Raw genomic sequence first — 27749 nt, 5'->3', positions numbered from 1 at the left:
TTTCGTGAGGCAAAAATCACGTGCTCACAGCCATTCCTTTCGATACATTTGGTAAGGTCATCCTTACTCGGTTAAATCGAGCAAGGAAGTCCCTTAGTTCCTCTCCAGGTGATTGTTTAATGGCAAATATGTCATTTACTCTTGCCTCCGCTTTTTTTGCTCCGGCATGGGCTGTTACAAACTTGTCAGCCATTTCTTCTAATGTTTTGATCGAGCGTGTGGGCAGCTGTGGATACCAAGTCAACGCGCCACCGGTGAGGGTTTCGCTGAACTTCTTTAGTAAGATGGAGGGTACTTGCTCCTTGACGAGGTCATTGCCTTTTACTACGGTGACGTAGTGGGTCACATGATCTTCGAGGTCTATTGTACCATCGTATATTTTCAAGTACGGCGGTATTTTGAAGGTTTTAGGTATTGCGTGTGGTGCAGCTTCGTCGTTGTATGGCGGCTCAACAAATCGACCAGCATCCTTTTTTGGTAGGAGTTTTGGGGCACCTGATATTTTATCTACCCTTTCTTGTTGTTCTTTCATTTAGTTGCGAAGCATTTTGTTCTCGTTCTCCATCTCCTCCATTTTCCTAAGAATGGTTGTGAGGGTGTCGTTACCTGCATCACTAACATTGTGAGTAATACTTGTTACGGGAGGGGGGGCGTGTTGCTCGTCTGTTGCTGACGCAACTCCAACTCTTGCATCTTTTCGGTTCGGCCTTTGAGCGGATTTGTCAAGAATGTTGGTCAACGTGTTTGTCAACCACACCTCGAGCAGCTTTTTCACTACTGGTGGTGTCTCTTCCGTTGTGGACGTAGAGGCCCCTTTACCGTGTGAGGCTGTGATACTGCCGTGAGGATGGGCGAGTTGTTTTGCCTTGGAGAGGTATTTGGTGTTATCTCTTCACCCTCCGTTTCATTGACTTCGTCGATGGTGTGAAGTAGTTTGGTGATGAGGTCGGCTATTGCTTTCCTCTTTTCCTCTTCGTTGTCTGCCATGTTAGATTTGTGTACACAAGTGTAGAGTTTTTGCATTTTTTTATCTAGAAGAAACTAAATTTTAACTAAAAAATTCCCACAGACGGCGCCAAATTGTTTGACCAAAAAGTATGAAACCTTTAGTTAAACCAATATTATATAAGTGAATAACGGGTAAATCCTAGTTAACGATAATAATTTCCAGATCCGAAATATGTTTATGAGGATAACATGGAGGTTTGTTGAAACAAATTTAATGCGATGTGCATTAAATGATACGATCATAAATGAGAAAAGAATAATGATAAGCAATATATATATATATATATATATACTATATTAAAAGCACGAAAGCCCTTAGCGAAATGTCGTTCGCCTTTTTACGCTCTAAAAATAAATTTCACATTGGATACAATTGTAATTTAAGTTACTTTCCTAATATTTAGGGCATTGAAATTACCTAAAATTTTAGTCATTAAAATTATAGACAATAAATTGCGTCGAGAAAATAAAATCAAGACAGAAAAATATTGCAACAATCGTAGTATTTTATTTCAAATGATATGAGCGTACAATCTCTATAATCCCTCTTATTCTTCTTTCCAATAGTAAATAAATTCAAGGGCCTTTGAGCTTGATCTTGAATATGTATTTGTTTCCACGAACGATGATCTTGTTCTTGAGCTTGAGCTTAATTACTTGAACCTGACTTTGATTTGTTCTTCGTTCTTGAGCTTGAACTTGATTCGTTCTTCGTTCTTGATCTTGAACTTGATTACTTGAAGCTTGAAACTCGTGGAGGAATTTGCATTGTTTGATCCACGAGCTCTTTCTTGCTTCTTGTTATAACTTCTTGTGTCTTTTCTGAGTTATGAAGACCCCTATTTATAGTTGTGGAAGGGAGAAATTGTGATAAGAATAAACTCTTTCCGACCAATCAAATTAAAGTGTGACATGGCCGCATTTGATTGGCCAGAACATGTCACTTGCACACGTGGCACGATTTCATTAGCCTTTTAATGTGACTAGGCATGCCTTGTCATTTTGACACCTGACATGATCCTATTGGCTCTTCCGCTTGACTTGGCGCGCCACGTCATTTGACACGTGGCACCAAATTGGGCCAATGGGAAGATGATATGTTGGGCTTAATGAAGTGGGCTCATCAATTTAGCCCAATTAAATGGGCTAACCCAATGGATTAAGACTTTTTTATTTAATCCATATATATTGGACTTATATAATTAATTCAATTATATTAGCCCATATATTTATTTGGACCAATATATCTTAAATTTAAAATATAGCCCAAATTATTTTATAATTTTAATTTTAATAAAATTTATATGCCTATAATTGCCACCTACTTCAAATCTTGTCGTGGGTATAAAATCACTTGCCCCGTGACCAGTTTTGTATAACGTACATAAAACACACATATCTTTTATATGCGTATATAATACACAGGGAATATACATTTGTCCAACTGTGATGATTGCTCTAGGATTAGTTGAATTCAAGTGGTTTCATAGCTATATTAGGAACTGTAATAATTTGCAACTGTAATGATTACTCACGTTTTGAACGGAAACCATGTCATTCATTTTGCAATTTGGATTAAACATAACTATATTAGGAACTTCTGCCAGCGACGACGTACATGCGAATCGAATTCCTATTTGAAGATGGACACCGAATTTGTATTGAACACAGTTTGTTCCGGCCGCCTTAGTTGATAATCCCACATCGGGACTTTATTCTCAACCACTGCCTTGAGAAATCTATATAAACGGTGCGTACTCTCCAACTTGTGAGTATCAGTTCATAGTATTTGCAAGCCACTTGAGTCTATTTTTATGGACTCAGAAGCATTAATGCGAAGATAATTTCTTCTTCTTTTCTTATATTTTTCTTCTTTTATTTTTTTATAGGTCAAACAAGAAGGATATGTTCTTGTTCAACAAGACGATCCATGCACGTAGAAGACAATCATAGGGTGTGAGGGATGAGTACTCATCTCGACCCGAATATCGGAGAGATTACTCTCATGGCCCAATTACCAGAGAGATTACTCTTAAAATGACCCGACTACCTGAGACATTACTCTCAATGTGACCCGACTACCGGAGAGATTACGCTCAATGTGTCCAGACTACCGGAGAGATTACTCTCAATGTGGCTCGACTACCGACTCTTAATGTGGCCCTACTATCAGAGAGATTACTCTCAATGTGACCCAACTACCGGAGAGATTATTCTCAATGTGGCTCGACTACCAGAGAGATTACTCTTAAAATGACCCAACTATCGGAGATGCCAACTTAAGGTGTAAAGGGACTCATATGTTCGCCTTAAGATTGGAAAGTTATAGTACATTTTAAGGACAAAACCACGAAGAGGCCAACTTAAGGTGCAAAGGGACTTATATGTTCATCTTAAGATTGGAAAGTTATAGTTTCAACTCGAAGACGACATCGACACTGCAAATTGTTTTGGAATGGGTAGAATGAAAATCAAAGTGTTTTGATTCTGATTTTTTTTTTTGGGCCGTACACAGTTTATACTCTTGCGGGCTAGGAGTATAGGAACATGCAGTTTAGGCTCATGCGTCAAGGAGCTTTGCAACTTCAAGGATAATACTTCTTCAAAAACTTGTCATTGATAGGGCCGATTCTCACGCCATCTGCATCAACCAGCTTGTAAGCCCCACTTGAATAACCTTCTTGCACGACATATGACCCATCCCATTTTGAAGTGAACTTTCCTACAGGTTTATGGGAAGTAATAATGGGTCTTTTTTATGGCAAGGACTTGATCTCCTACCTGAAAGGGTCTTGGGCGAACTCTTTTACAGAAGGCGCGAGACAATCTAGCTTGATACCATTCAAGACTCTGTTGAGCTTCCAATCTTTTCTCATCAAGAGCCTCCAACTCTTCTAATCGAAGTCGAGCATTTTCTTCATCGGTAATGCCTTCTTGAATAGCTAATCGTAATGAAGGTATTTGGCGCTCGAGTGACAAGACGACTTCAACTCCATAAACGAGTACATAAGAGGTCGCTTGTGTTGGCGTGCGGTGAGTTGCCCTATATGACCATAGAGCTTCCTCCATACGGTCATGCCAATCCCGTTTGGATTTGGAGATGACTTTCTTTAACAAGTTGCATAGAGTCTTGTTGAATGCCTCGACTAGACCATTGGCGGCTGCATTGTACATAAAAGAGTTACATTGCTTGAAGCCAAAGAGTTCACAATTTTGTTCATCAACATATTGTCGAATGGCTTGCCATTATCAGTTATTATGTAACAAGGAATGCCAAAGCGATAGATAATGTTTACTCGGATGAAACTAGCAACATTTTCTTTCTTTACCTCCTTAAGAGCAACAACTTCAACCCATTTTGAGAAGTAGTCAGTTGTAGCCAAGATGTATAGGTGCCCATCAGAGGACTTCGGCAGTGGTCCAACAACATCCAATCCTCAAGCGTCAAATAGCAAGGATGCAACAGTCGGGTGCCACACTTCAGAAGGTTGATGAATAAAACTCGCATGGAATTGACAAGCCTTGCATCTTCGAGCATAGTCCAAGCAATCTTTTACCATCGTTGGCCAACAATATCACATCTTTTTATATGGAAGTGGAGCTTTGGTCCAGACTGGTGTGACCCACATACCCCAGAATGTGCCTCTTGCAAAGCTTGGAGTGCTTTTTCTTCCCCTAAGCATCGCAAGAGTACTCCTTCAAATGACCTTCTGTATAGAGTATCTTTGTAGTAAAGGAAGCGAGGTGCATGACGACGGATTTCAGTCCTTCTTCGCGGATTTTCTGGAAGTATCCTATAGCATAAGAAGTCAATAATGGGTTGTCACTATTCTTCTTTCTCAACTTCAAAAATAGCGACAAGATGCTTGAGTTCATTTTCTTCCCTTTCAGCCTCATTTGGCGGCGGTACTACCCATTTTTGGCAGACAGTAACTTGCGCTTGATTAGGCAGTATTAACAATGAAGCCAGGGCAGCTAAAGCATCAGCCTTCTTATTTTCTCTCCTTGGCACGTGCTCAATAGTCACATCACCGAGCCACCCCATTAATTTTTTAGCGTAATCATGATATGGGTGTAGTTCAGGCTTTTTGACCTCGTAACTACCTAAAAGCTAATTGACCACTAATAGCGAGTCACCAAAGACTTGCAATTGCAATTGCGTCATATCAACAGTCATTTCAAGCCCAAGTATTAATGCTTGATATTCAGCGACATTGTTGGAACAGAGTTGTGTCAAGGTGAAGGAGCAGGGCAAGACTTCACCTTGGGAAGTGACAAATACTATGCCAGCATCAGCTCCTCTGCGATGCGCAGCACCATCAAAATACATCTTCCATGGAGGTTGAACTTCAACAACCATTGTGTCCTCATCAGGTAGCTCGTCAGTTAGCTCCCAGTCATCTGGTATAAGGTGATCTGCCAAGAAGTCCGCTAGTGCTTGTCCTTTTATAGCCTTTTGAGGGATGTATACGATTTCAAATTGTTGAAGTTGGAGGTACCACCATGCTATTCGATCATTAAGGACAGGTTTTGACATCATGAACTTGATGGGATTTGCTTTTGAAACAAGACGGACAACATGAGCTTGAAAGTAGTGCTTCAACTTTTGAATTGAGAAGACTAGCACCAAACATAACTTTTCAATTGGCGAATAATTCATTTCATTTGGTGTCATCATCATTCTCAAGTAGTAAAGGGAGTTTTCTTTCCCTTCACTATTTTCTTGGGCCAACAGTGCTCGAATAAAACTTTCTTGTGCTGAAATATATAGTATCAGCAGCTTTCCAAGTATAGGGCCTGCCAAAACCGGAGGCTTCATCAAGTAGGATTTAATGCTCTCAAAGGCATTGCTGCACGCTTTGTCCCATTTGAAAGGGACGCCTTTCTTCATAAGTCGATTGAATGGTTAGGCACCTCTCAGCTAGGTTTGAGATGAATCTCCTAAGGTATGCCAGCTTTCCTTGCAGACCTTTCAATTCATGAATATTGCGGGGCTCGGGCATTTTCAATATTGCATCTACTTTAGCTCGACAATGAAACCCAGGAGCTTTCTGGAGGTAACTCCAAAGGCGCATTTTAATGGATTCATCCTAAGTTGGTATCTCCGGAGCAACTCAAACACCATTCTCAAGTCTTTCAAGTGGTCGCTTTTCTTTTTTGATTTTACCACCAAGTCATCAACATAGCATTCGACATTCTTGTGGAGAAGGTCATCAAAGATATTCTGCATAGCTCTTTGGTAAGTAGCATCAGCATTCTTCAAGCCAAAAGGCATTACCTTGTAGCAATAAATACATTTGGGGAGTATGGAATGTAGTAAGCTCTTCATCTTTTGGCGCCATACAAATTTGGTTATAGCCTGATGAGCCGTCCACAAATAACATTTCCTCGTACCCAGTAGTAGCATCGATCATTAGTTCTAGAATGGGAAGCAAGAATTCGTCTTTCGGACACGCATTGTTAAGATCCCTAAAGTCAACGCACACTCGAATCTGGCCATTTTTCTTCCTTACAGTGACAATACTTGAAACCCATGTTGGGTATTTAACTTCACGAATAAAGCCAGCTTCGATGAGTTTGTTAACTTCGGTTTCAATCAAGGGAACCAAGTCCAGCTTAAAGCGCCTTTGATCTTGTTTAACAGGGCGAGCACCATTTTTGACTACAAGGTGATGGAATGCTACTTTCGGGTCCAAGCCAGGAATTTCTTTATAACTCCAAGCGAAGACGTCCCTGAACTCCTTGAGTAACTCAATATAAGTGCTCTCTTCATCAACTTCTAGTAAAGCACTTAGGTAGGTGGGTCTTTGTTCTTCATCGGTGCCAAAGTTAACTTCTTTTAAGGCATCAACTGTCGTCTTCACTCCTTCTTCAAGTTCAAGTGGAGCATCTTTTGCATCTTCATCTTCTTGAGGGTCCCCGTCAATGAAGGATATGTGATAACACGGTGAAACATCCTCCAATTCTACATTATCCTCTATTGAAGATAGAACGCCATTCTCACATTGTATAGTAACATGATACGAAGAATCCACACTTTCTTTATCTTCGTCATGTTCCTTAGTGTAGACCACAATATATGGCTTTACCTTCAGTACTTCTTTACATGAAACCACAAGTTTTGTTTGTCGCCTTATTCTAGAAGGAACCAAAACCAAACTTTGGAAATCCTTAGAGATCTCCTGGATTTTGGGCGAAGCGGGTGTTCTTATGCTTTGAAAATTTCTCTGGAACTTGTTCCCCTTCTTTAATGGACCCAATCTTTCAAATACGAAGGTCCTCACAGGTGATTTTCCAAGTCGATCAAAGATAGAAGACTTGTTAGAAGCGGCCGATTCATCTTCTACAGTGATATAATTGCTGCTCACCCTTCTTATAGAGATGCGCACTGGTGACGGTTGCTAGTATCCCAAACCTTCACGTGGTTGCCTCATTGCAGCTTCTGATGGGAGCTTCCCTAATTTTGACAGCTCATTGGGATTGTTTCCTGATTTTGCAAATAGCTTGTAAGCATTAGGATCAAAACCTTCATGTGTTCATTTTGTAGGGAGTGACACATTCTACAAACGAATTTGGCTACAAACCCTACAAGCGGCTTCAAGGACAACTTTACTGCCTCAATTCGTTTTACTGAAAGAGTTAGCTCCTTTAGCATCTTGGTTTGGAGATTATATGATTCACCTTCATCTTTTTTCCTTTTAGGGACATATTGGAGCGCAGGACTTACTTTCTTGCCATAAGACGCAATATTCCCTCTATGAGGTTTATTCGTGTTGGGTTGTACCTCCTCAGTAACAGCTTTGGCTTCACCAGTAGTCACCTCTTCTCTTTTAGTTGTGGGATCATTATTATTGCTTTTCATGCCATCATCAGCTTTTAGCTCCTTCATAACACGGTTCTTCAAGTAGAACTTTGCCTTGGCGAAGTGTGACTCAGCCTCGGTGAATAGCTCATCATTAGTAGCAACTATCTTCTTCTCGACCTCACCCTCATAGTATTTTAAACATTGATGGTAGGTAGATGAAACTACTTTATTCTCATATATCCAAGGTCTTCCAAGCAAGACGTTATATGAAGTCTTTGCATCGATCACATGTAGCCATGCACTTGATTGCACATCTTCAATGGTGATGCACAGCCTAATCACGCCTATTTCTCTTTGCCCCCCTTTGGTTTAATCCTTGGATCATCACACGACTTTCTGAGAGTTCGTTCATGGGAATACCAAGTTCTTCCATAGTGTGAATTGGCAAAATGTTCACTTAGGATCCTCTATCAACCAAAATTCGATTTACCCTTTCATCACGCATATAGCCAACCAGGTACAATGGGCGGTTATGAAGAGTGTCACCTAGAAGAAGATCGTCATTTGTGAACGTGACCTCTTTCTCACAAGCATTAACTTCTTTAGGAATGGACTCGATGAGCTTTTCCAAAGATGGTTCCAACGGTAGGTCATCACTCTTTTCTTCCCCTTTATCAACATGGCAACAAGAGGCATCAATGCCTTCATGGGAAATCTTCGTGCGGAACCAACTTGGTAAGAACTCCTCCAAGGTCACTTGATGTCGTGGCTTTTGAGGATGGTGCACCTCCACTTTTGCTTTCTTCAAATATTTAACTGGATTCCATCTACTTGGTCTTTTCACCATCATTTTCCTTGTTGGTTGTTCTATTGATTCTTTTTGTGGGCTCCTTTTGTGGTGCCTATGACGAGTCACTAACGTCCAACCTTCATCATTATCAGGTTAATTGACTTCAACTTTGTCGTTCTCCAGTAATTCTTTATCTTTACTTTCTTTAAAACCACATAATTCATCCGGACTGAATTAGCCAAAGGTGATAGAGACTTGGTTTATGCTTGCTTTCTCATCTTCAAGCACGATATTCTTTTCGCGAGCCAAGTCCATGACTTTGTCCTTGAAGACAAATCACTTCTCCAGAGGGTGGCTCACAAGTCGATGGTATTGGTAGTAATTTGGGTCATTTGTTTTCCCAGCTTCATTTGGCCGCTTCATCTCTGGAAGCTCAATGAGATTTAACTCGAGAAGTTCTTCAAAAATAGCTGGCACATCAGAATCCAGAAATGGGTACTCGTTCTCTTGCTTTTCTTTTAGAGTCAACTTTTCACTTGGCTTATCTTGAAAAGAAGTGGATTTCATACTCTGCTTATTGATCACCTTCGTTGTGAACTTCATAGTGATGTGCTGACATTCATAGCTTCTTTGTTTTCAGATTTGGGTACGAACTTGCCCCTTCTCTTCTTTGTTCATATTCCAAAAAGATATCGAAACTAATGTAAGACCAAAATATTCGGAGGACCCATTTCTTGACTTCTTGCTTGTCGTTCCCTTTGCGAGGCTCATAGATAGGCAACCTTTCATTTCCAGCAGAGGCCATGCTCAACTCCATGTCATGGGAACGAGTCGCAAGTTCTTCAAATGTGTCAGGCTTGATACCTTGTAAGATGTATCGTAGTCCCCAATGCATGCCTTGGATGCATATCTCTATGACCCAAGCTTCACTAAGCTTGTCTTTGTAGTTGAGGCTTGCATTCCTCCAACGATTGATAAAATCGATAACTAGTTCACCCTTTCGTTGACGAGCATTTGTAAGTTCTATCATACTCACAGTACGTCTCGTACAATAAAAGTGGTTGAGGAATTCTTGATCTAGTTGATCCCAGCTATCAACAAATCCAGCCTCGAGGTCTGTGTACCAATCAAAAGCATTTTCTTTTAATGAGCGAACAAACTGCTTAACGAGGTAATCTCCTAAGTCCCATCATTGTTGCCTGTCTCAACGAAGTGCACCACATGTTGCTTTGGATTGCCTTTGCCATCAAACTGTTGAAATTTTGGAGGTTGATAGCCAACAGACATCTTCAACATATTGATCCTTGAAGTGTATGACTTTGTGTAGGTAAAGGAGGACTTGGAAGCGACTTCATATTTGTTTTTTATAGTCCCTTCAATGAACTCCTTTAGTTGATTTATTGGAATCATCCTTTCCGAAGAGACTGGAATTTTCTTAGTGGATGCAACTTGTCACGGGGCAGGATCAATCTCTTGAATTTCTGGGAGTTTGCCGGGTGCGTGGGTGGATTCTTCTTCCATCAAGATTCCCACCCTGTATGTTAGCTTGTCAATTCTAGCCTCTAGATTTTGCATACATTTGGTCAAGCCAGCGATTGCTTCCGTCAAGTTTGCAAACTACTCCTCCATTGATGAAGTGTTTGTCACCATGGTTTGTATGATTGTCGTGGACGATGGAGAGTAGCACGGATTTTCACATATATTGATCCTTGATTGGCTCACGCTATGTGGTGTAAGTGGGGAGGGTCCATCACTTGAAGCATCATCATCTTCCTTTATAGCAGAGTGCTTGGATCCGGAGAGGTCAAGCAGAGCAAGAGTTTTCTTGATCTTTTCAGCAACATCTCTTCCTCCTTTAAGTGCGTTGTGGAAGATCTTGCTCCTTTTGAGGATGAAGATCCGAAAACAGGGGTTGATGCGGATGACACTTGGGGTGCTTGTTGTCCTAACGAGCTTTCTTTGCTCCTCGTAATTGGTCCAATGCTTCCAAAGGTAACGTCGAGTATGTTTTCTACATTAGCATAGAACCTAAAATTAGCAGCCTTGGTGGAAGTTGAACTGGAGTTGATTTTCTTTGAAGCCATTTCAATGATCTTGAACTTTGGTGATTGAAAGGTTAAGATGAGAGGTAGAGAGTGTCCCGCTGGGCGTGCCAGAATTTGTAGATAATAAATTGCGTCGAGAAAATAAAATCAAGACCGAAAATATTGCAACAATCGTAGTATTTTATTTCAAATGATATGAGCGTACAATCTCTATGAATCCTTTGAGTCTTCTTTCCAATAGTAATTAAATTCAAGGGCATTTGAGCTTGATCTTGAATATGTATTTGTTGCCATGAACGATGATCTTGTTCTTGAGCTTGAGCTTAATTACTTGAACTTGACTTTGATTTGTTCTTCGTTCTTGAGCTTGAAATTGATTTGTTCTTCGTTCTTGAGCTTGAACTTGATTGCTTGAAGCTTGAAACTACTCGAGGAATTTGCAGCGTTTGATCCACGAGCTCATTCTTGCTTCTTGCTATAATTTTTTGTGTCTTTTCTGAGCTACGAAGACCCCTATTTATAGTTGTGGAAGGGAGGAGTTGTGATAAGAATAAACTATTTCCGACCAATCAAATTGAAGTGTGACATGGCCGCATTTGATTGGCCAGAACATGTCACTTGCACACGTGGCGCGATTTCATTAGCTTTTTAATGTAACTTGGCATGCCTTGTCATTTTGACACGTGGCATCGTCCTATTGGCTCTTCTGCTTGATTTGGTGTGCCACGTCATTTGACATATGGCACCAAACTGGGCCTCTAGGAAGAAGACATCTTGGACTTAATGAAGTGGGTTCAACACTTTAGCCCAATTAAATGGACTAGCCCAATGGATTAAGACTTATTTATTTAATCCATATATATTGGACTTATATAATTAATTCAATTATATTATCCCATATATTTATTTGGACCAATATATCATGAATTTAAAATATAGTCCAAATTATTTCATGAATATTAATTTTAATAAAATTTATATGCCTACAAAAATATTTCATTATTGAACTAAGTAAGAAAGTCCTAATTTTTAGCCTTCACCATAACATGTTAATTAAATAAGAAAATGTGCTCATAGGTTACGTTTGTTGAAAATTTTCTACAACTTACTTTTGTTGATTTAATAGTTATTTAATTATTATTTGAATATTTAAGAGCATAAAATTAATTAAAATTTTGCTTATTAATTTATTTTCTTATTCGAATCATGTAGAAAGGTATAATATTTAGAGATTGTTAAAATATCACTTCGTATAGGTCTTGCACGTAAATTATATTTAAATAATGTAAAAAATAAATAAAAGAAGAATAAAAAAATTTAAGAAAGAAGAGGTACGGGTTCTTGAATATAACGTAGATAGTTTCACTTTATAAAAATATACAAGACTATTGCGCCAATGATCTCATTTAATATTATACTTTTAACTTTTAAAAGTTTTAAATGCACAAATTAACAAGACAATTTATGAGATTTCTTAATTATTAATCCATGATATATTTAGCTAAATATGAGCGGGTTTATCAGCTAGCTTTCAATTATAGATTCTCTTACTAGTTTGCTTTATTTCTTCTTTTTTTTAATGTCTTTTTTTGTTTATTATTGCACTTTGATTTTGTGCTATTTAAAGATCGTAGATTATTACTTGTCTGCTTATATGTTATAAGTTGTATCCTTCAACATTATTTACATTTTCAAGGTTCTTGCCGGTGAAACTGAAATTATGAAATTACAAATTTGGAACAAGTCTCAAGTTGAATAATTGATGAATGAAGACTTCTGAGATAGTTTCTTTAATTATTGAGTTAGTTATACACAACCAATATTCATGATCATCTTTAGGAACTTACACTTTTATTTTATAACTCAAAACTATTTTTTAAATAAATTTATACTCATTAAGACAGGATTCACGCGCATCGCGCGTACGCTAAGACTAGTATATTAAATGATAATAAATGTAAATAGAGAGAATGATTCACCCAATATTGAATGAGGTGAATGATTTCTCTTCCTGACAATGATTTAAGACAAATGAATATGGGAATTCGAATCTCTTTGGAAAAGTAATGTTTGTATTTTTCTTGAGAGTCAATTTTCAAGAAAGTTCTTATCAAATAAAATATTATATCCTCTTTTTTCTTCTTTCTACCTTTCTATTTGTACGAGACATGTCTCCAACCTAACTTAAAGTACAGGTACAGAGAAGATTCAATGGAATATTCTCCTAAATATCTTATTACAGAACTAGCCGTTATTTGCAGACTCGAACTTTTGATTTTGGCCCCGATTAGCAGCTCGTCTGTAAGTTCCTTTACTCTTATTCTTATGTACGACCTCGACCTAATTGCCTCTTAATAATTTATCCTTGTGCCAAGTTACCTCAATCAGATTTTGACCCATACACACAAAGCAACTAAACCTTGCAACGGCCAAATGTCTAGATTTGTCAGCTTGCTTGAACACACACCTAAATTAGGTGTAATCTATTAAGTTAGTGTTATAACTTACAAGTTAAGCTGTTACACATATGACATCGCTGACGAAAACCAAATATTTGTTCCCTTTTTTATTTCCTGTAACGTATCTTAGAACGTGGCTAGAATCAATTCATTACTTAGATCTTAGGATTTTGGAACCCCAAATCTGATTTGCCTTTAATTATTTAGCCATCAAACTTTGAACCTAAATTCGTCAAGCTGGCGTCATGATACATGAACCTCTTTTTCTTTTCTTTTTTAATTGAAAAAAGATTCGCCCTAAATAAGAAATTGATTAAATCAGTGAATGAAAGCAAGTATCTTAGCTGTCAAATGAGACGAGGAGCCAACCCAGTCGGTGATACAAGCATTTCTCACGGCTTTTCCTTTCCCTTTCCATAACCAAATAGTTGCGTACCATACGAATAGCGTCACATATACTGCCATTTAAATGCAACTTCAACAGCCATGTGAAAGCCGCTATCATGTCCTTTCCATGACTCAACGATATCGTGGGTGGTGTGTTTGGTGCGATAAAAACTACTTTTGGAAAACAAGTTGATTCTAAAAATTGTTTCTCTTTGTTTTGAAATTATACCTTTTTAAGCTATTGGTTAGTTAGTGAAAAATATATATAACTAAAGATTAAAAATATTCTTAGCAAATAAGATAACGTTTTGATTAAATTTGTTGATATCAAACTGTAAATAGTATCTAAATGATAGTTGGAGCATTGTTACGAAGAAGGTCTCTTAAGTTTAGATAGTTATGAAAAAATAACTTCCGACAATAAGTATTTTTAAAATATATTAGTATCCGTATCCGCGCGTTGCGCGGAAAATATCAAATATAGTTTTTCATAAAAAAAAATATTATTTTAAAAATACGATAGACAATAAGGAGCATGCAAATACTATTATTGTATGAATATGTAAATGCACTGTCAATATACATATGGAATAGGGAATTGCATCACAAAGCCTTATAGCAACCATAGAGAATCTCTGCAATTTACTCTTTTCACACAGGTCTCTCAAATGGTGTCGGAGTATGGTAATATGAGCCAATGGCAAGTCACCCCACTGTCATAATATACTTTGATTTTGTTTTTTCATAAGAATCGTCTTCTTCATTCAATTGCCCAACTGCTCTCTGAATCATCTGTAAAGAAAGCGAGAATATTAATAGTAGTTGTTAAGCTTTTTATGAATTTTTCAGCACACTTGTAGGGAAGAAACTTTGTGTTATAGTTCTATTGTACAAATATAAACTATCAGAATAAAAATGTTTATCCTACATTCATATTCACATGCTCATAAATAGTCCTAATAAAATTTGAATGTTTAGAAAAGCTATGCATTGTTCTTTTAAACTGCAAAAATTTCCTAAAATCAACTTATCTCCTCTTTAAAAACTGAAGCAATCGGAGTATCAATATCTCTACCAAAAACAGAAATATCATAAAGTGAAACAAAAATAGAACCAAGAAAATGCTCCATTAAGGGTTGCCCTACGATCACAAGCAAAAATCTAGATAATAATAGAAAAATTATAATGTTCATATGTTGTTAACATTGTTTAGACAAATACATCACACATACACCACTTGCAAAAATTTTTTTACCATTATTAAAACATATCAAACTCTAGCTAATAGTTCATACCATTTTCTACAGAAAGTTAGCATAAATTATGCAGTGTTGTAGTAATTTAGCATATTTCAAGTGCATGAGAAATCAGAAGTAATGATATAAAGGTGTGACAAATAGCAAAACTTCTTCAGGAACAATTCAATTGCATAAGAAATAAGAAGTAATAGCAATGTAATTTGCACTCGCACAAATTGATGTACAACTATAACTATTGAGGAATAGGAGAAGATCGTACCATAAAAGTAGAAGCAAGCTTTCCCAAATGATGGAGGAGATCAAGTCTGTGTTCTGCCACCATATGTAATGGTTAAAATAGCACGGAGATATTATTGACTGTTTCCATGGACCGGCACAAGCAAACAGAAATAAATGTTCAAACACAATCAAATTGTAGCTACAAAGTAATAGTATTTTAATTTATTAGTTATCTATAATAGAACATATATATCACAGGCTATTAAGTCTTTGAAAACGTACGTTGATATGGAAATCTTAACTTCATTAACATATTTCTTCAATTTGTTAGCAGTCTATGAATCTATGTCACATTGTTATTGTATTATTTCTTAAGTCGATTCCCCCATCAACTAACAATTCCATCAATCAAGCAAGTAAAGCTACAAAGGTCAGTACCAATCATTAAGTATTGCAATAATATTTTCAAAACTTACTAAAAATAATTTTATTAAAAAATTAAATTTTCACATTATTGCAGTAATCTTTTTATGTCAAGATTAAAAACAAAAAATTACTTTATAAGGTCTGAAAATATATTATAATCTTAGTACAAAATCAACAGTACCAAAATAGTTAATTTGAAGTTAATAAAAATTACTCAACATATATGAACCTCATCGCGGCTTGTATCGTAATTTCTTTCATCCATTAAACCTCTGAAAATGAAAAATGTTGGTATTCACAAATTACCTGCCTTCATAGGATTGATCTTCACTTTGGGGCTAGCAGACGTAACTATCTCATCATGAGTAGACGATTTGTACGCAAGAACTTTCATGTTAGTAGCCTTACTAAAGAAAATTTCGAGAACATTGAATGCCTCCTTTATTGATCATTCTTAACGATGAAGAAAGACTCAAGGGATTACCTCATTACAGGAAAACCACCAATCACTGGAAAATTAACTTTTAATTGAATACTTTGGCATTGGATACTTTTTATCATCTGCAATTCCATGATATGGATATGGATATGGAACTTGATATTTCAAGTAAACTCAAGTTGTAACTCTATAGAAGTGCGAGCGAAAGAAAATGGAAGCATTAAAATAAAAAATAATATGATATAAAAAAAAGATGATGCACCAGCAATATAATTTTTACTGCCAGAAAGCGCAAAGCTGTTAAAAGCACAATGATAGAAAATCAAAATTGAGTTCAAAAAAATATCTATATGACTTTACAGAGAGTCTTAACCAAATTTTTTGTATGTAATGTAGTTGAAGAAGTCCTCTCTCCAACGACATAAGTGGATCATGGTTTCGACGTGCCTGCAGCAAGATATATTATTTTTTAGTTAGGATGCACAAAGCTTAAAATTATAATGACAAAATTTCAAACTGAGATCAAAAGATTATTTGTATAAATATTCAAAGATTGTGGACCTATTTTTTTATATATATCATAGCTCTAGAAGTTCTAACTCCAACGGCACAAGCAAATGATAGTTTTGACGTGTCTGTAGAAAGATATGATTTTATTAGTGAGGACACATAAAGATGTGAAAATCAGAATACCAATATTTCAAAAATAAATTCAAAAGTATATCTTTATAAATATACAAAGAATGTAGATCTATTTTTTGTATATATTTTAGTTCTAGAAGTGCTCTTTTCTACAGAGAGATATAACTTTTTTAGTCAAGACACACTGTTTCCAGAAAATTTCATCATTCATGAGTAGAATTTTTGATGCAGTTAAGTTGTTACCTTCTAAAAAAATGTGGTCAGAAAGTAACCACCGAGAAGCTAAAAGGGGGAGTTATAGACTGTAAATCAATAGAAACAAAAACAAAGGCTTGTCTTGCCTGTCTACGTAAGGTTTCACTCTTCAACACAGCCCTCTCCTCCTGGATAGGCATTATCCAAAAAGAAACATGAGCAGAACATGAGAAAAGCTCATTCTTACTTCTAATCTTTTTTTGCTGGAATAAAAAATATAAATATTTCAACTTGCTGATGTAGTTTACCTGCCTCCTTGAGTTCTCTAGTTGTTGTATCAACAATTATTCCTCGAATGTAGAATATTATAGCTCAAATTTCAAGATTCAACAAAATAGATATATTTTGAAAAATTTTGACTAAATCTTGTGGCACTAATAACTGAATAATCAAAGCAATCATTACACCTTCATATCCTTTATGGCTAATAGTCCTTTATTTAGTTGATGTTCAAGCAGTTGTAGTTCATTCAAACCCAAACCATTAAGGTCCTTGCCGAACAACCGCCTGAAATAACAGTCAATCACATATGTAAATTTAAATCATGTTCAAGTGCTAAATATCTTTAATCAATGATTTGCATAATTAACAGAGTCATACAGTTGTTTTATGTTGAGCCTTGAGAGTTCGTCTTTAAGATTGTCCACCTCTTTTTGTTCCTGCTTCTACACATGTGTCTGTAGCTGCGCTTGCGATTGTGGATGATGGTTGTCCTTGTTCAATAAAAAAACAAAATAGAACAAATTCAAAAGCCTCTACTAATAGGACCATATCAATAGATAAATGACTGTTTAAACACGATTAAGTGTTCACACTATTACCACACCCTACCCTCCACCATAGTACAAAAAAATAGAATCATCTATATATGAGCCAAGTTTCAGTATGTCCATTATAACAAACTTGCCGATAATAGTTTAACCGAGGCGAGCATAGCTGATATCTGACAGAGATTTATTTTGAACACAATAGAAGTTAAACCGTACAAAGATTCAGTATAGATGAATTATAATAATTTTTATAGTGAGCTCCATATCAATTAAAGAATATTTTATACATAATTTGAATTACTGGCGTTTTTCTTAGACAATTGAGAAACACAATTGTGAATACAACTTTAACAAACAGGTAGAGAAATAGTCATACTACATATAATCATTTCATATATAAGCAAAATTTCGGTATGTTCGTCCTAAAGAAAGTAATAACAAATTTTTCGATGATAAACCTTCAGAAATAGAAAAAAAATGCTGGTATAATCGTTTAATTAGTAAAGTTTATTGCGAAAATTTTATCCGTTAAATCAGAAAAGAAGAGAAACTTTAAAACTAAGTAAAGTTGAATAATCAAAATTGTCGTAAGTTCACCCTAAAGAAATTAATAACAAACTTTCCGATGATAAACTTTCAGAAACAGAAACAGAATACTGGTACTACACATTATCGTTTATTTAGTACAGTTTATTGTGAAAAATTTATCATAAATGTAGAAAAGAAAGAAATTTAGAACTATTAAAGTTGACTATGTTACCTTTGCATCTTGTAAAATCAACTCAATGGCATATGGTATTTCAGGCTTCAAACGATCAGGGATTCCCACATTCGAACAACTCTGATTTTGAGATTCAATTTCATCAAGTTGCTTGAAATTTGACTGATTTTATGAAGTGTTGTAGCCATATTTGCAAAGTTTTGTATTTTGAGCAGAGAAAAAAGGGAGTGTAAAAGAAAAGAAAAGAAGTAGCAGACCGTTTGAGACATTATTAGCATATGAGACAGTTTCTAAGTTATGGAGTTAGGTTTTGATGCCCATGCTTGGGAAGAGCATCGTGGAGTGTTTTTTTTCCTTTCTTCCTATTTCTATGTAAAATTATTTACAAATAATTTTTGTAGTCGAATATTTAGGTTTATAATAAAATAAATAAAAATTAAAGAAAAAACGTGGGAGTCCATCTTTTTAATTGACGATTGTGGAGTATTTTTTTCCTTTATTAATATTTTTATGTAAAATTCTCTTTAAAAAAATGTCGTGAGTAATTATATTTTTTTAGTTTTCAGGTTTAAAAAAGATATGCCCAAAAAACTTGGGCATGGTGTGAATAGATCTTCCCTGATGTAGGATGTGAATAACTGGCCAAATTAATGGTCTAAAATTTTGTAAGTTTTTTTCTATTTTTAAATTTTTTGAATCTCCAAATTTATTGGAGTTTTGTCTTAAAATATAACACGTGTTGATATTTCGTTTTGACATTTGGCATAATATTATGGATTTGCCTCTCCTTTTTTATATTAATAGATTTTTGGAACCCAAATACTTGGAAATAACTTCATAGTGTTTCTAAAAAAGAACTTTGTATCACACCAAATACATAGAAAGTTATTTGTCACACAATATGTATGAGCATTCAACCACAAGAGTAAAAATAGATGGTGTGTTTATAATATTAGTTGTGAAGGGGAAAAGTATCTTTAGTTCAAATTTGGGGATTAATTTGATCTTCTACACAAAGTTAGAAGGGAAAGAAGACACCCTTAATTATAAAAATGACAGCATATGCACCTCTAATTTTCAGTATTAACTCGGAGGACCAAGGGTGTGTTTGGTACGAAGGAAAACAGAAAATGTTTTCCAATTTTGGTTGGCTTAAGTATTTTGGAAAACATTTTCTTCCAATTGGAGGAAAATATTTTCCTTATCAAGAGAAAGAGAAAATATTTTCCAAAACTCCTTCTCAACCTTCTCCACCCTCACCAACCCACTCCCACCACCTCTCTCTAAAAAAGGCTTTTTTTTTTCAAAGTTCAGTTTTTCCGTTACCACCCACCCTATTACCCCTTCACCCCACCCTAACCCCCCCCCCCAAAAAAAATTCTTACCTTTTTTTGTAATTTCAAATTTCTGTTTTTTTCTTTTTTCTGTCCCCCTCCCCCTGCGCGAAAAAAATATTTTTCAGTTTTAGTTTTTTTATTTATCGGTTTAAAGGTTCAAAATTTTATAAGTTCCAAAATTATGAGTTCGAGATTTATGTGTTTGAAAGTTTACGAGTTTAGAAATTATAAAATTTACGGGTTCGAAATTCCGCGGTTCGAAAGTTTATGAAATTTGTGGGTTCGGAAGGTTGTTAGTTTGAAAGTTTATGGCTTCATGTTTATTATATCTAAATTATTTATGAATACTCTTGAGAAGCCATTTTCCTTAATTTGCGTACCAAACACCGGAAAATGAATAAGATTATTACTTATTTTTCAAAAAAATATTTTCTTGGAAAATATTTTCCACGTAAAATATTTTCCGTTATACCAAACACACCCCAAATTATTATTGGAAGTACATAAGAGTACTATATATCACTAGTTTTATTGTTAATAGGTCCAACTAGGAACGTGTTGACTTTTGACGGTGACAACTAGGGGTGTTCATAAAAACCCGAAAAACCGAACTAAACCGAAAACCAAACCAAACCGACCAAAAAAACCGATACTTTTTTGGTTTGGTTTGGTTTTGGTTTTGAATTTTAAAAACCGATCAAATTTGATTTGGTTTTGGGTTTAATAAAAAAATAACCGAAAAAAATCGAACCGAACCGACTATAGGATTAGCTATTTCAAATTTATTATTACACCTATATATATATGTATATTTTTATACAAAGTTTCAAATTTTTTATGGTGAATGTTAATCGTTTGCACTTTTAGTACAGTTCTTTACTTTTATAATCTAGTTTGATTGGTAGTTTTCCTTTGTTAAGTATAAGAATCCATTTCATGTTAAAAATATATATTTTTAATTGAGTCCTTAAATTATTCATCACTATTTGATTCAATTATCATCAATATATTTTAATAAATAATATATTTCTTAAAGGGCAATTGATTTGATAGTGTTACGTTGAAAATGTGACCGCCGGAATATGTGTTTGATAGTGTATGTCTTATATTTAAGAAAAAATCAATAAATAACCGAAAAATTAACAAAATCCGATATAAATCGAATCGAGAAAAAACCGACTTAATTGATTTGATTTGATTTTAATATTTGAAAAACCGACTTAATTTGATTTCTTTTTAGGGAAAAACCAATCCAAACACCTCCGGAGACAACAGAGCAAAAATGCACTCCGCCTTCCAAAATACATGTGTCTAATTCTTGGGCATCACGTTAAGCAAAGACCAGCGCTGCTCTAAGCTGGAAAGTATTAGAAGCTTCCTGACTCTCTTTGACTCTTCACCTTCCCAATTCCCATTTCTCAGGGGGGAAAAACTTTGCACATTTCCATGTTCTCTTCTTGTCATTGATTCTCTCTCCTTTTCTACAACTCACACCACGTTCTCTCTCTACGCAACAGCAAAACTCAGGTATATATTTTGTAGTATATTTGTATAGGTCCATGTAAGAATTCGTAAACGCTTTGATTTCTATTGGTACCTGAAGTGACTTTAAGGTGATATTTCTGAGATTTTGTAGCGTTAGTAGTATAGCTGTGTTAATTTATGGCGAATTTATGGATGCTTTTGTTTCTGTTGATAGGTGAACAAAAGGCAAGGTGAGATCGCTTAAATTGAACGCAAAATGCAGAGAGTAACAGTGATCGAGAGATTTTCGAAAACTTTCCGTGATAATCCTTCGCTTTCTAAGCTGCTCATTGTTTTCACCGTCAGGTTCCTCTTCGTAGCTCTCCTATATTTTGGTACTATGTTAACATAATCAGCTTTGATTATTAGGTTGCTTGTTTCGGAGTTTGAATTTGCATTAGTTCTCTAATTTTCAGCTAAATTTAATTCTCTTAATCTCGTAATTAGTTACGTTTATGGCAGTTAATATGAAGAAAACAACGTAAATGATTATGCACGTTGCTGATGAAATGAAACAGCTATATTGAATTTCTATGTGAAGGGACGATGTGTTGGTTATGATATGACTTTGTAGTTTGATCAAGTAGTCTCTGGATAAGAATTTTCCGATCTGCTAACTAAAGTTTTGACTGTTTGGTGGTCTTGGCGAAATGTTTTATCTCCTAGCTAAAGGAAGTTTGTATAGTAATTTGATAATATACTGATCCTAGTTCTCTACTTATTTAGTTATAGTTATTTACTTGGCATAGTGGCAGAGCAGGTACCTCTGCTTCGCTCTGTTTCAATAATTGCTTTGCCTTGTTGATGGAATTAGAAGTAAGCATGCTTGTGGAATCCTAATTCCACTAAAGTCTATTGTTTCCTGCTTATGTGTTTATTGCAATAATGAAATCATTTTGACTTGCGATTGCTTTAATATCAGATGCTTAATACTCCATGATCGGGCTATAAAATGTAGTGATTGTCATGTACAGTAGCTTTTTTCAGTGCTAAATGTTTTACTATAGACACAGAGTTTTCTAGATCAAAGGTGAAAATAGGATAAAGAACAGGGGAAATGGCAACGGAATACAGATAGCTTAGGTATGAGGCTGCAAATTGAGGGCACGTAAGATGAGATAAATGTTAGGCTTAAGCTCCGTCCCTACTTTACTAAATCAGTAATATGGGATGTCTCTTTGGTGCATCCATTTGGAAGCCTTTTATATCGTAGTGCTAAAAAATTGCGCTATTCAACTAGTCTCTACTTATTATGCTTTATATACATGATATTTTTAAGCAAGTTTTCTAATCATCTATTCTCGAAAAGAAAATATATTTTTGGGAGCAATATGAAGGTGCAGTTGGCTCCTGTGGAAAAAATACTTTATTATTGGTGCTTCATAGGCTTTTACCTTATTATCATTATTACTTTTTGAAATGAAAATTTGGTCTACCTTCTTTTTTTCCCAAAAGCACCAACGGACATTTTTCTTCCATCCTACCACCTTCAGAGATACTTTTCTACTGCAGCTCTTTATGTTATCTGTTGCAGTGACTTTGTTCTTTTCTGACCTTATTCATGTAAATGACAGTGGTGGAGGTCTTGTTGCATACTCTGAGGCAGCAAAATCATATGAGAATCCTAATGCTGGAGAGTTGGTTGAGGCCAACAACAGAAAAAAGAAAGTAGTTGTCCTTGGAACTGGCTGGGCAGGAACCAGTTTCTTGAAGAATTTGAAGGATCCTTCATATGATGTCCAAGTGATATCTCCAAGAAATTACTTCGCATTCACCCCTTTGCTGCCAAGTGTTACGTGTGGCACAGTGGAGAGTCGCAGCGTTGTTGAACCAATCCGCAACATTATCAGAAAGGTAGGAAAATGGTAATTCGAACTTGTAACATTTTGTTTGTGTTTCATTTTACTTCTTCAATACAAAGCCTATAGCAGCACCTGCAACATTCTTATTCGTTGGCTAAACCAACTCATGCTGCAAGTATAATAAATTCATTCAGCTTTGCTATCTATATTATGAATGTCAAGGCTAGTTAATGAAATATTGTGTTCTCTCTGATGTTATATGTGGTCCTCCTAGCAGAAACATGTAGATGCCTACTACTGGGAAGCTGAATGTGTCAAAATTGATCCAGAAAACAAGAAAGTATATTGTCGATCAAATCTAGACACCAATGGGAATGGGAAGGAAGAGTTTGCTGTCGATTATGACTATCTTGTGATTTCCGTTGGAGCCCGTGTAAACACATTTAACATTCCTGGTGTTGAAGAGAACACCTTTTTCTTGAAGGTAATCCTTGGAATAGTATTTGAAGTTTGTGATGCCACGAAATGAGTTTTAGATAACTTATTTAAGATTAGGTTGGCGTCATATGTAGCACATGCAAAGCGTTGGTCTTTACATTTCCCATCGGAATGCCTTTGTGCAGGAAGTAGAAGATGCTCAAAAGATCCGTAGAACTGTTATTGACTGTTTTGAAAAAGCAAGTCTGCCGACCCTCAGTGATGAGGAGAGAAAGAGACTGCTTCACTTTGTTATTGTTGGTGGTGGACCAACTGGTGTGGAGTTTGCGGCACAGCTTCACGACTTTGTCAATGAAGATATAGTTAGACTATATCCTAAAGTCAAAGATTTGGTGAAGATAACACTTCTTGAGGCAACAGATCATATTCTGAACATGTAAGACAGCACCTCTTTTAAGCGGTCATCTCAAAATATATGTCTTTTTGGTAATTAAATCTAAAGTATATTTCATATACTGATTAATTGTTTCTTGATCGACCAAATTTTGGAAGTGAGATATACACGTTGCCCAGTCTGTAAAGAAATGTCTTGGTGAAGATAATACCTCTTTCAGGCAACATAGTTTTGGATATGCAAATGTAAGTACTTGTTAAGAGTGATTTGTCACGCTTCGTTTACCAGTGATGCCTAGTAGTGGAAACTCTGCTCTTAAAGTTCCAATTTCTGGCCCTTGATTGAGCTTGTTGTAAATAAAAGATGTTTGAACGCAAAGGCTGTTTCCCTCCCTCAACACTAGGATGTAATACCCAGACATAGGACATAATGTGGTTAAAAGAGGCACAAAGCAAAGGGACACTTTAGCTGCTTCCTCTGGTTTAACAGTTGTGGGTTGGTTGATCATTGTTTTCTGTGAGCAAAACAGAAAATCATCTGTTTCTATCCTTCCTTTTTTCCCACCTTCTTCTTTTCTTTTGGTGAAGGGCAATTAAATCAGGCTGCTTCGGTGATATGCTTCAAAGAGTTGAGCAGTGATGCCATACTTATGCAGTTATGTGGGTAATGGAACTTTAGAAAGAGGTTGAAGTAAAGTGGCTTATATTCCAAAATCTATCAGTTTATGCAGATCTTTCAGTAGATGCGCTTCTATTGGTCCTTAGGCAAAGTACTGGCAAAAATAGTTGGTTAATTATTAGCTAGCCGTCATCCTAATGTCTAATTCTCCTATGTGATGGGTAATTTGAAGCAAATTCTTATGTTTCTATTTCTACTGCCACCTCTTTGACTTGGAACATGCAGTTTCATTATGAGCTCATTTTCCACTTTCACTTGTGTTCTAATGTGGTAATTTGTACTTTTCATTTGTAGGTTTGACAAGCGCATTACCGCTTTTGCTGAAGAAAAATTCCAGAGAGATGGTATTGATGTAAAAACAGGATCAATGGTTGTGAAGGTAGGAGATAAAGAAATTTCTACCAAGGATGTCAAACGTGGAGATATAACTTCAATGCCTTATGGAATGGCTGTCTGGTCAACTGGTATTGGAACTCGTCCAGTAATTATGGAATTTATGAAGCACATTGGTCAGGTATCTTTCCTTGTTTATTGGGAGCTAATGTAATGCTTCTGTCAAGCTTTTGTTTGATTTTATTGTTATTTATGTTGCTTATGTGAAACCTTTATTTGGTAACAGGGTAACAGACGAGTGTTAGCAACTGATGAGTGGCTGCGTGTTGAGGGACAGGATAACGTATATGCACTTGGTGACTGTGCAACAATCAACCAGCGGAAAGTCATGGTAATTCACCTTCACTTCCTGATCACATTTCTTATATTGGGTGGTCATTCGATCTAGCATTCCACTAGAGTGCAATCTTCCTGTCCATCTATTTTCTCAACCAGTTCTGAGTAGACAATAACTTTCAACTTCATTTTCTTTTACCCATGACGGCAACACTGTTGGAGCTTAGGAAATATCTACAGGCTACACATTGTAATTTGCGCTTTACTTCAAAGCTTAGAAAAAACTCAAATAGGGGTACAAAGCGGGCAATAATTTTCAGGATACTTGTTGTTTTAAATATAACCAGTGACCTTTTGGTTAATTAACATCGGAAACAGTCAGCATCTGATAAAATAGAACTGGTTTGAATTTTGAATTATTAGATATTAAATTTTGCAAATACTGATCTTTGTTTTGCCAATTTTCTCATTGTTCAGGAAGATATTGCTGCTATATTTCATAAAGCAGACAAGGATAACTCTGGAACACTAACCATCAAAGAATTTCAGGAAGTACTTAAAGACATATGTGAAAGATACCCGCAAGTAGAGCTTTACTTGAAAAGTAAAAAAATGAGTACTCTGGCCGATCTCTTGAAAGAATCAAAAGGAGATGGTGTTAAAGAATCAGTTGAGGTGAATATTGAAGAATTTAAATCAGCTCTGTCCCAAGTGGATTCTGAGATGAAGAATCTCCCAGCAACAGCTCAGGTATTATGCAAACAAGACTGTGCTTGTAGCTTCTGTTTGTGTTTCTGATGGATGCATGCGTGCTTAAATATCTTTGTTGCATGTGCGACGACTTGTTCAGGTTGCATCTCAGCAAGGTGTCTACTTAGCTAAATGCTTTAATCGTATGGAGGAATGTGAAAAAAATCCAGAAGGTCCTCTTCGATTTAGAGGAGAAGGTCGCCATCGCTTTCACCCATTCAGGTACCAGTCGGGCTTGTCTGATCATTTCTTAGCATCACCTCTCTATGAGATTGTCTTCCTCAGCACAACACGGGTGAAGCGCACAACTTTGGTCAGAAATTGTTAGATTATCACATGATGAGATGTCTCGTGGGATATCTGAGATTTTGCTAGCGGTCTCATGCAGTATATTAACTTCTAAAACCATAACAGAAATGTAGGAAGCTCGGTTTGAGTATGCACACAATCATTAATGGGAGGGAAGTTTAAGGAGGATGAACGGCAATGAAATAAAATATCTGGAATGTGTTGTAATTTTGGCTTGAAGAATTTTAACGCTGTACAAATGTTTGTTCCAGGTATCGACATTTGGGACAGTTTGCACCCTTGGGAGGAGAGCAAACAGCAGCACAGCTTCCAGGAGATTGGGTTTCAATTGGTCACAGCACTCAGTGGCTCTGGTATTCTGTGTATGCTAGGTAATTCTTTCAAGCTTTTGTCTTGTCGCTTCTCCATTAACGTGATTTAACCTTCTATGGAAATCTGATGGTTACCATGTTTTTGAAATTCCAGTAAACAAGTTAGTTGGCGTACAAGGGCACTGGTTGTCTCTGACTGGGTAAGGCGGTACATTTTTGGAAGAGACTCGAGCCAGATTTAAGGAGCTGTTATACCCTCGGCGTTTTGTAGGTGCTCCCTATGGATTTATCATGAACTTCCACTAGGCTATTACGAACGTTTTCTGATGTGAATGGATTCGTTTGTTTAATTCTTTTAGCAACTCCTTGGCACTGGTTGTTTGTAGGTGTCCTGTCGTTCCAATTTTGCAGCTACACGAGGTCCTATACTATAGAGGGTCCAATTTTCTGTTTTTGCATCATAATAAAGGTGAAATGAACAACGTCAATAGGAGAGTTGCTAACTCGTAATCGGTATGTTCCCATATATTGTTGAGGTGTTTTATTTCGAACAACATTCAGTTAAGCCTATTAACGGCACAATATTGCTTCAACGGAATACAAGTTTCTCTAATTTTTTCTTTCTGGCTTGTTTGAAGAGTTCCCTATTGTCACGGGGGTGATTTTAGTCAGTCAAAACTCACACCCGCGCGGCAATCAAGTCGTACACTTGACTCAGCCTTTCCCAAATACTTAGCCAATTTTCGCGCACCTTTGGCCTAAACGAGATTTAGACAGCAATTCAATAAGAACACACACATATACGGGAAAATCCCAACCTTTGCATTAATGTGGAAAATATACAAAGGACCCTCACTTTGCTATGAACACAGTCCGCTCACAGCCCACTTTTGACAAAGAACACAAGTCGTTCTTGTCAACACTAAGATCTGCCCATGCCAAACCTTAGCCCCTTTTTGAAACAACTGAAACCCTCACGTTTCACTCTTGTTTCCCACTTAGAATTTCTCACGAAATTCCCCACATTCACTCTCTCTTTTTTCTGCCTAAGTCACAAAGGTCCTATTTATAGAATATAGGCAGCCCTTAGACTTGGCAGCACATGACACTTGTTGTCTACAGCTTTTGCCACTTGTCGGACTAAGACTAATTCTGCTCCTAACATGTAGTTGACATCCCCAACTACTTAGGACACATTATACACGAAATGGGGACATTATACAAGCATGATCAGATCATGGGACAAAGAGGTTATGACAAGGTAACCGCCAACTACTTTCCATGTGCATTGCATGTGCCATTCTTCACTTGG

The 27749-nt window shown here is 36.4% G+C and overlaps 3 protein-coding genes across 4 annotated transcripts; 1 reads left to right on the top strand and 2 right to left on the bottom strand.

Moving 5' to 3' along the window:
• Window positions 1–3640: 3640 nt before the first annotated feature.
• On the bottom strand, window positions 3641–4182 carry LOC138883927 (uncharacterized). Its single transcript, XM_070164650.1, has 2 exons — window positions 3790–4182; window positions 3641–3730 (listed from the first exon to the last, which is right to left on the bottom strand). Exons 1-2 carry the CDS (start codon window positions 4180–4182, stop codon window positions 3641–3643), a joined length of 483 nt encoding a protein of 160 aa, XP_070020751.1.
• A 2075-nt stretch (window positions 4183–6257) lies between these two features.
• Window positions 6258–9206, bottom strand: LOC138883921 (uncharacterized). The gene is made up of 5 exons (XM_070164640.1): window positions 8964–9206; window positions 8304–8528; window positions 7690–8086; window positions 7424–7534; window positions 6258–7351 (listed from the first exon to the last, which is right to left on the bottom strand). Exons 1-5 carry the CDS (start codon window positions 9204–9206, stop codon window positions 6258–6260), a joined length of 2070 nt encoding a protein of 689 aa, XP_070020741.1.
• Window positions 9207–20972: 11766 nt separating this feature from the next.
• Window positions 20973–26947, top strand: LOC104227012 (external alternative NAD(P)H-ubiquinone oxidoreductase B2, mitochondrial-like). 2 transcript variants are annotated; one of them, XM_009779140.2, is made up of 11 exons: window positions 20973–21089; window positions 21262–21392; window positions 22661–22940; window positions 23166–23372; window positions 23512–23762; window positions 24693–24912; window positions 25018–25122; window positions 25545–25817; window positions 25918–26039; window positions 26378–26497; window positions 26592–26947. In XM_009779140.2, the coding sequence occupies exons 2-11, from the start codon at window positions 21304–21306 to the stop codon at window positions 26677–26679; spliced, it is 1755 nt and encodes a 584-aa protein (XP_009777442.1). In that variant the 5' UTR covers window positions 20973–21089; window positions 21262–21303; the 3' UTR covers window positions 26680–26947. The 2 variants fall into 2 exon arrangements, with proteins under 2 accessions (XP_009777442.1, XP_070023906.1); XM_070167805.1 differs by having other exon boundaries at window positions 21057–21175.
• Window positions 26948–27749: the final 802 nt, after the last annotated feature.

The sequence above is a fragment of the Nicotiana sylvestris genome, chromosome 2 (genome assembly GCF_000393655.2).
Source record: "Nicotiana sylvestris chromosome 2, ASM39365v2, whole genome shotgun sequence".
In the NCBI taxonomy this organism is placed as follows: Eukaryota; Viridiplantae; Streptophyta; class Magnoliopsida; order Solanales; family Solanaceae; genus Nicotiana; species Nicotiana sylvestris.
This window is presented reverse-complemented; position numbering and strand designations above follow the sequence as displayed.

Excerpts from the sequence above, each read along its gene's own strand:
- LOC104227012 (XM_009779140.2), top strand. The coding sequence starts at position 21,304 with ATGCAGAGAGTAACAGTGATCGAGAGATTTTCGAAAACTTTCCGTGAT. Across the intron at positions 22,941-23,165 it reads TCCGCAACATTATCAGAAAG|AAACATGTAGATGCCTACTA; the intron begins GTAGGAAAATGG and ends TCCTCCTAGCAG. Across the intron at positions 23,373-23,511 it reads AGAACACCTTTTTCTTGAAG|GAAGTAGAAGATGCTCAAAA; the intron begins GTAATCCTTGGA and ends GCCTTTGTGCAG.
- LOC138883927 (XM_070164650.1), bottom strand. The coding sequence starts at position 4,182 with ATGTACAATGCAGCCGCCAATGGTCTAGTCGAGGCATTCAACAAGACT. Across the intron at positions 3,731-3,789 it reads TTCGCCCAAGACCCTTTCAG|GAAAGTTCACTTCAAAATGG; the intron begins GTAGGAGATCAA and ends ATAAACCTGTAG.
- LOC138883921 (XM_070164640.1), bottom strand. The coding sequence starts at position 9,206 with ATGAAGTTCACAACGAAGGTGATCAATAAGCAGAGTATGAAATCCACT. Across the intron at positions 8,087-8,303 it reads GCTATATGCGTGATGAAAGG|ACTTCATATAACGTCTTGCT; the intron begins GTAAATCGAATT and ends ATCGATGCAAAG. Across the intron at positions 7,352-7,423 it reads AATGAGGCAACCACGTGAAG|AAGATGAATCGGCCGCTTCT; the intron begins GTTTGGGATACT and ends ATATCACTGTAG.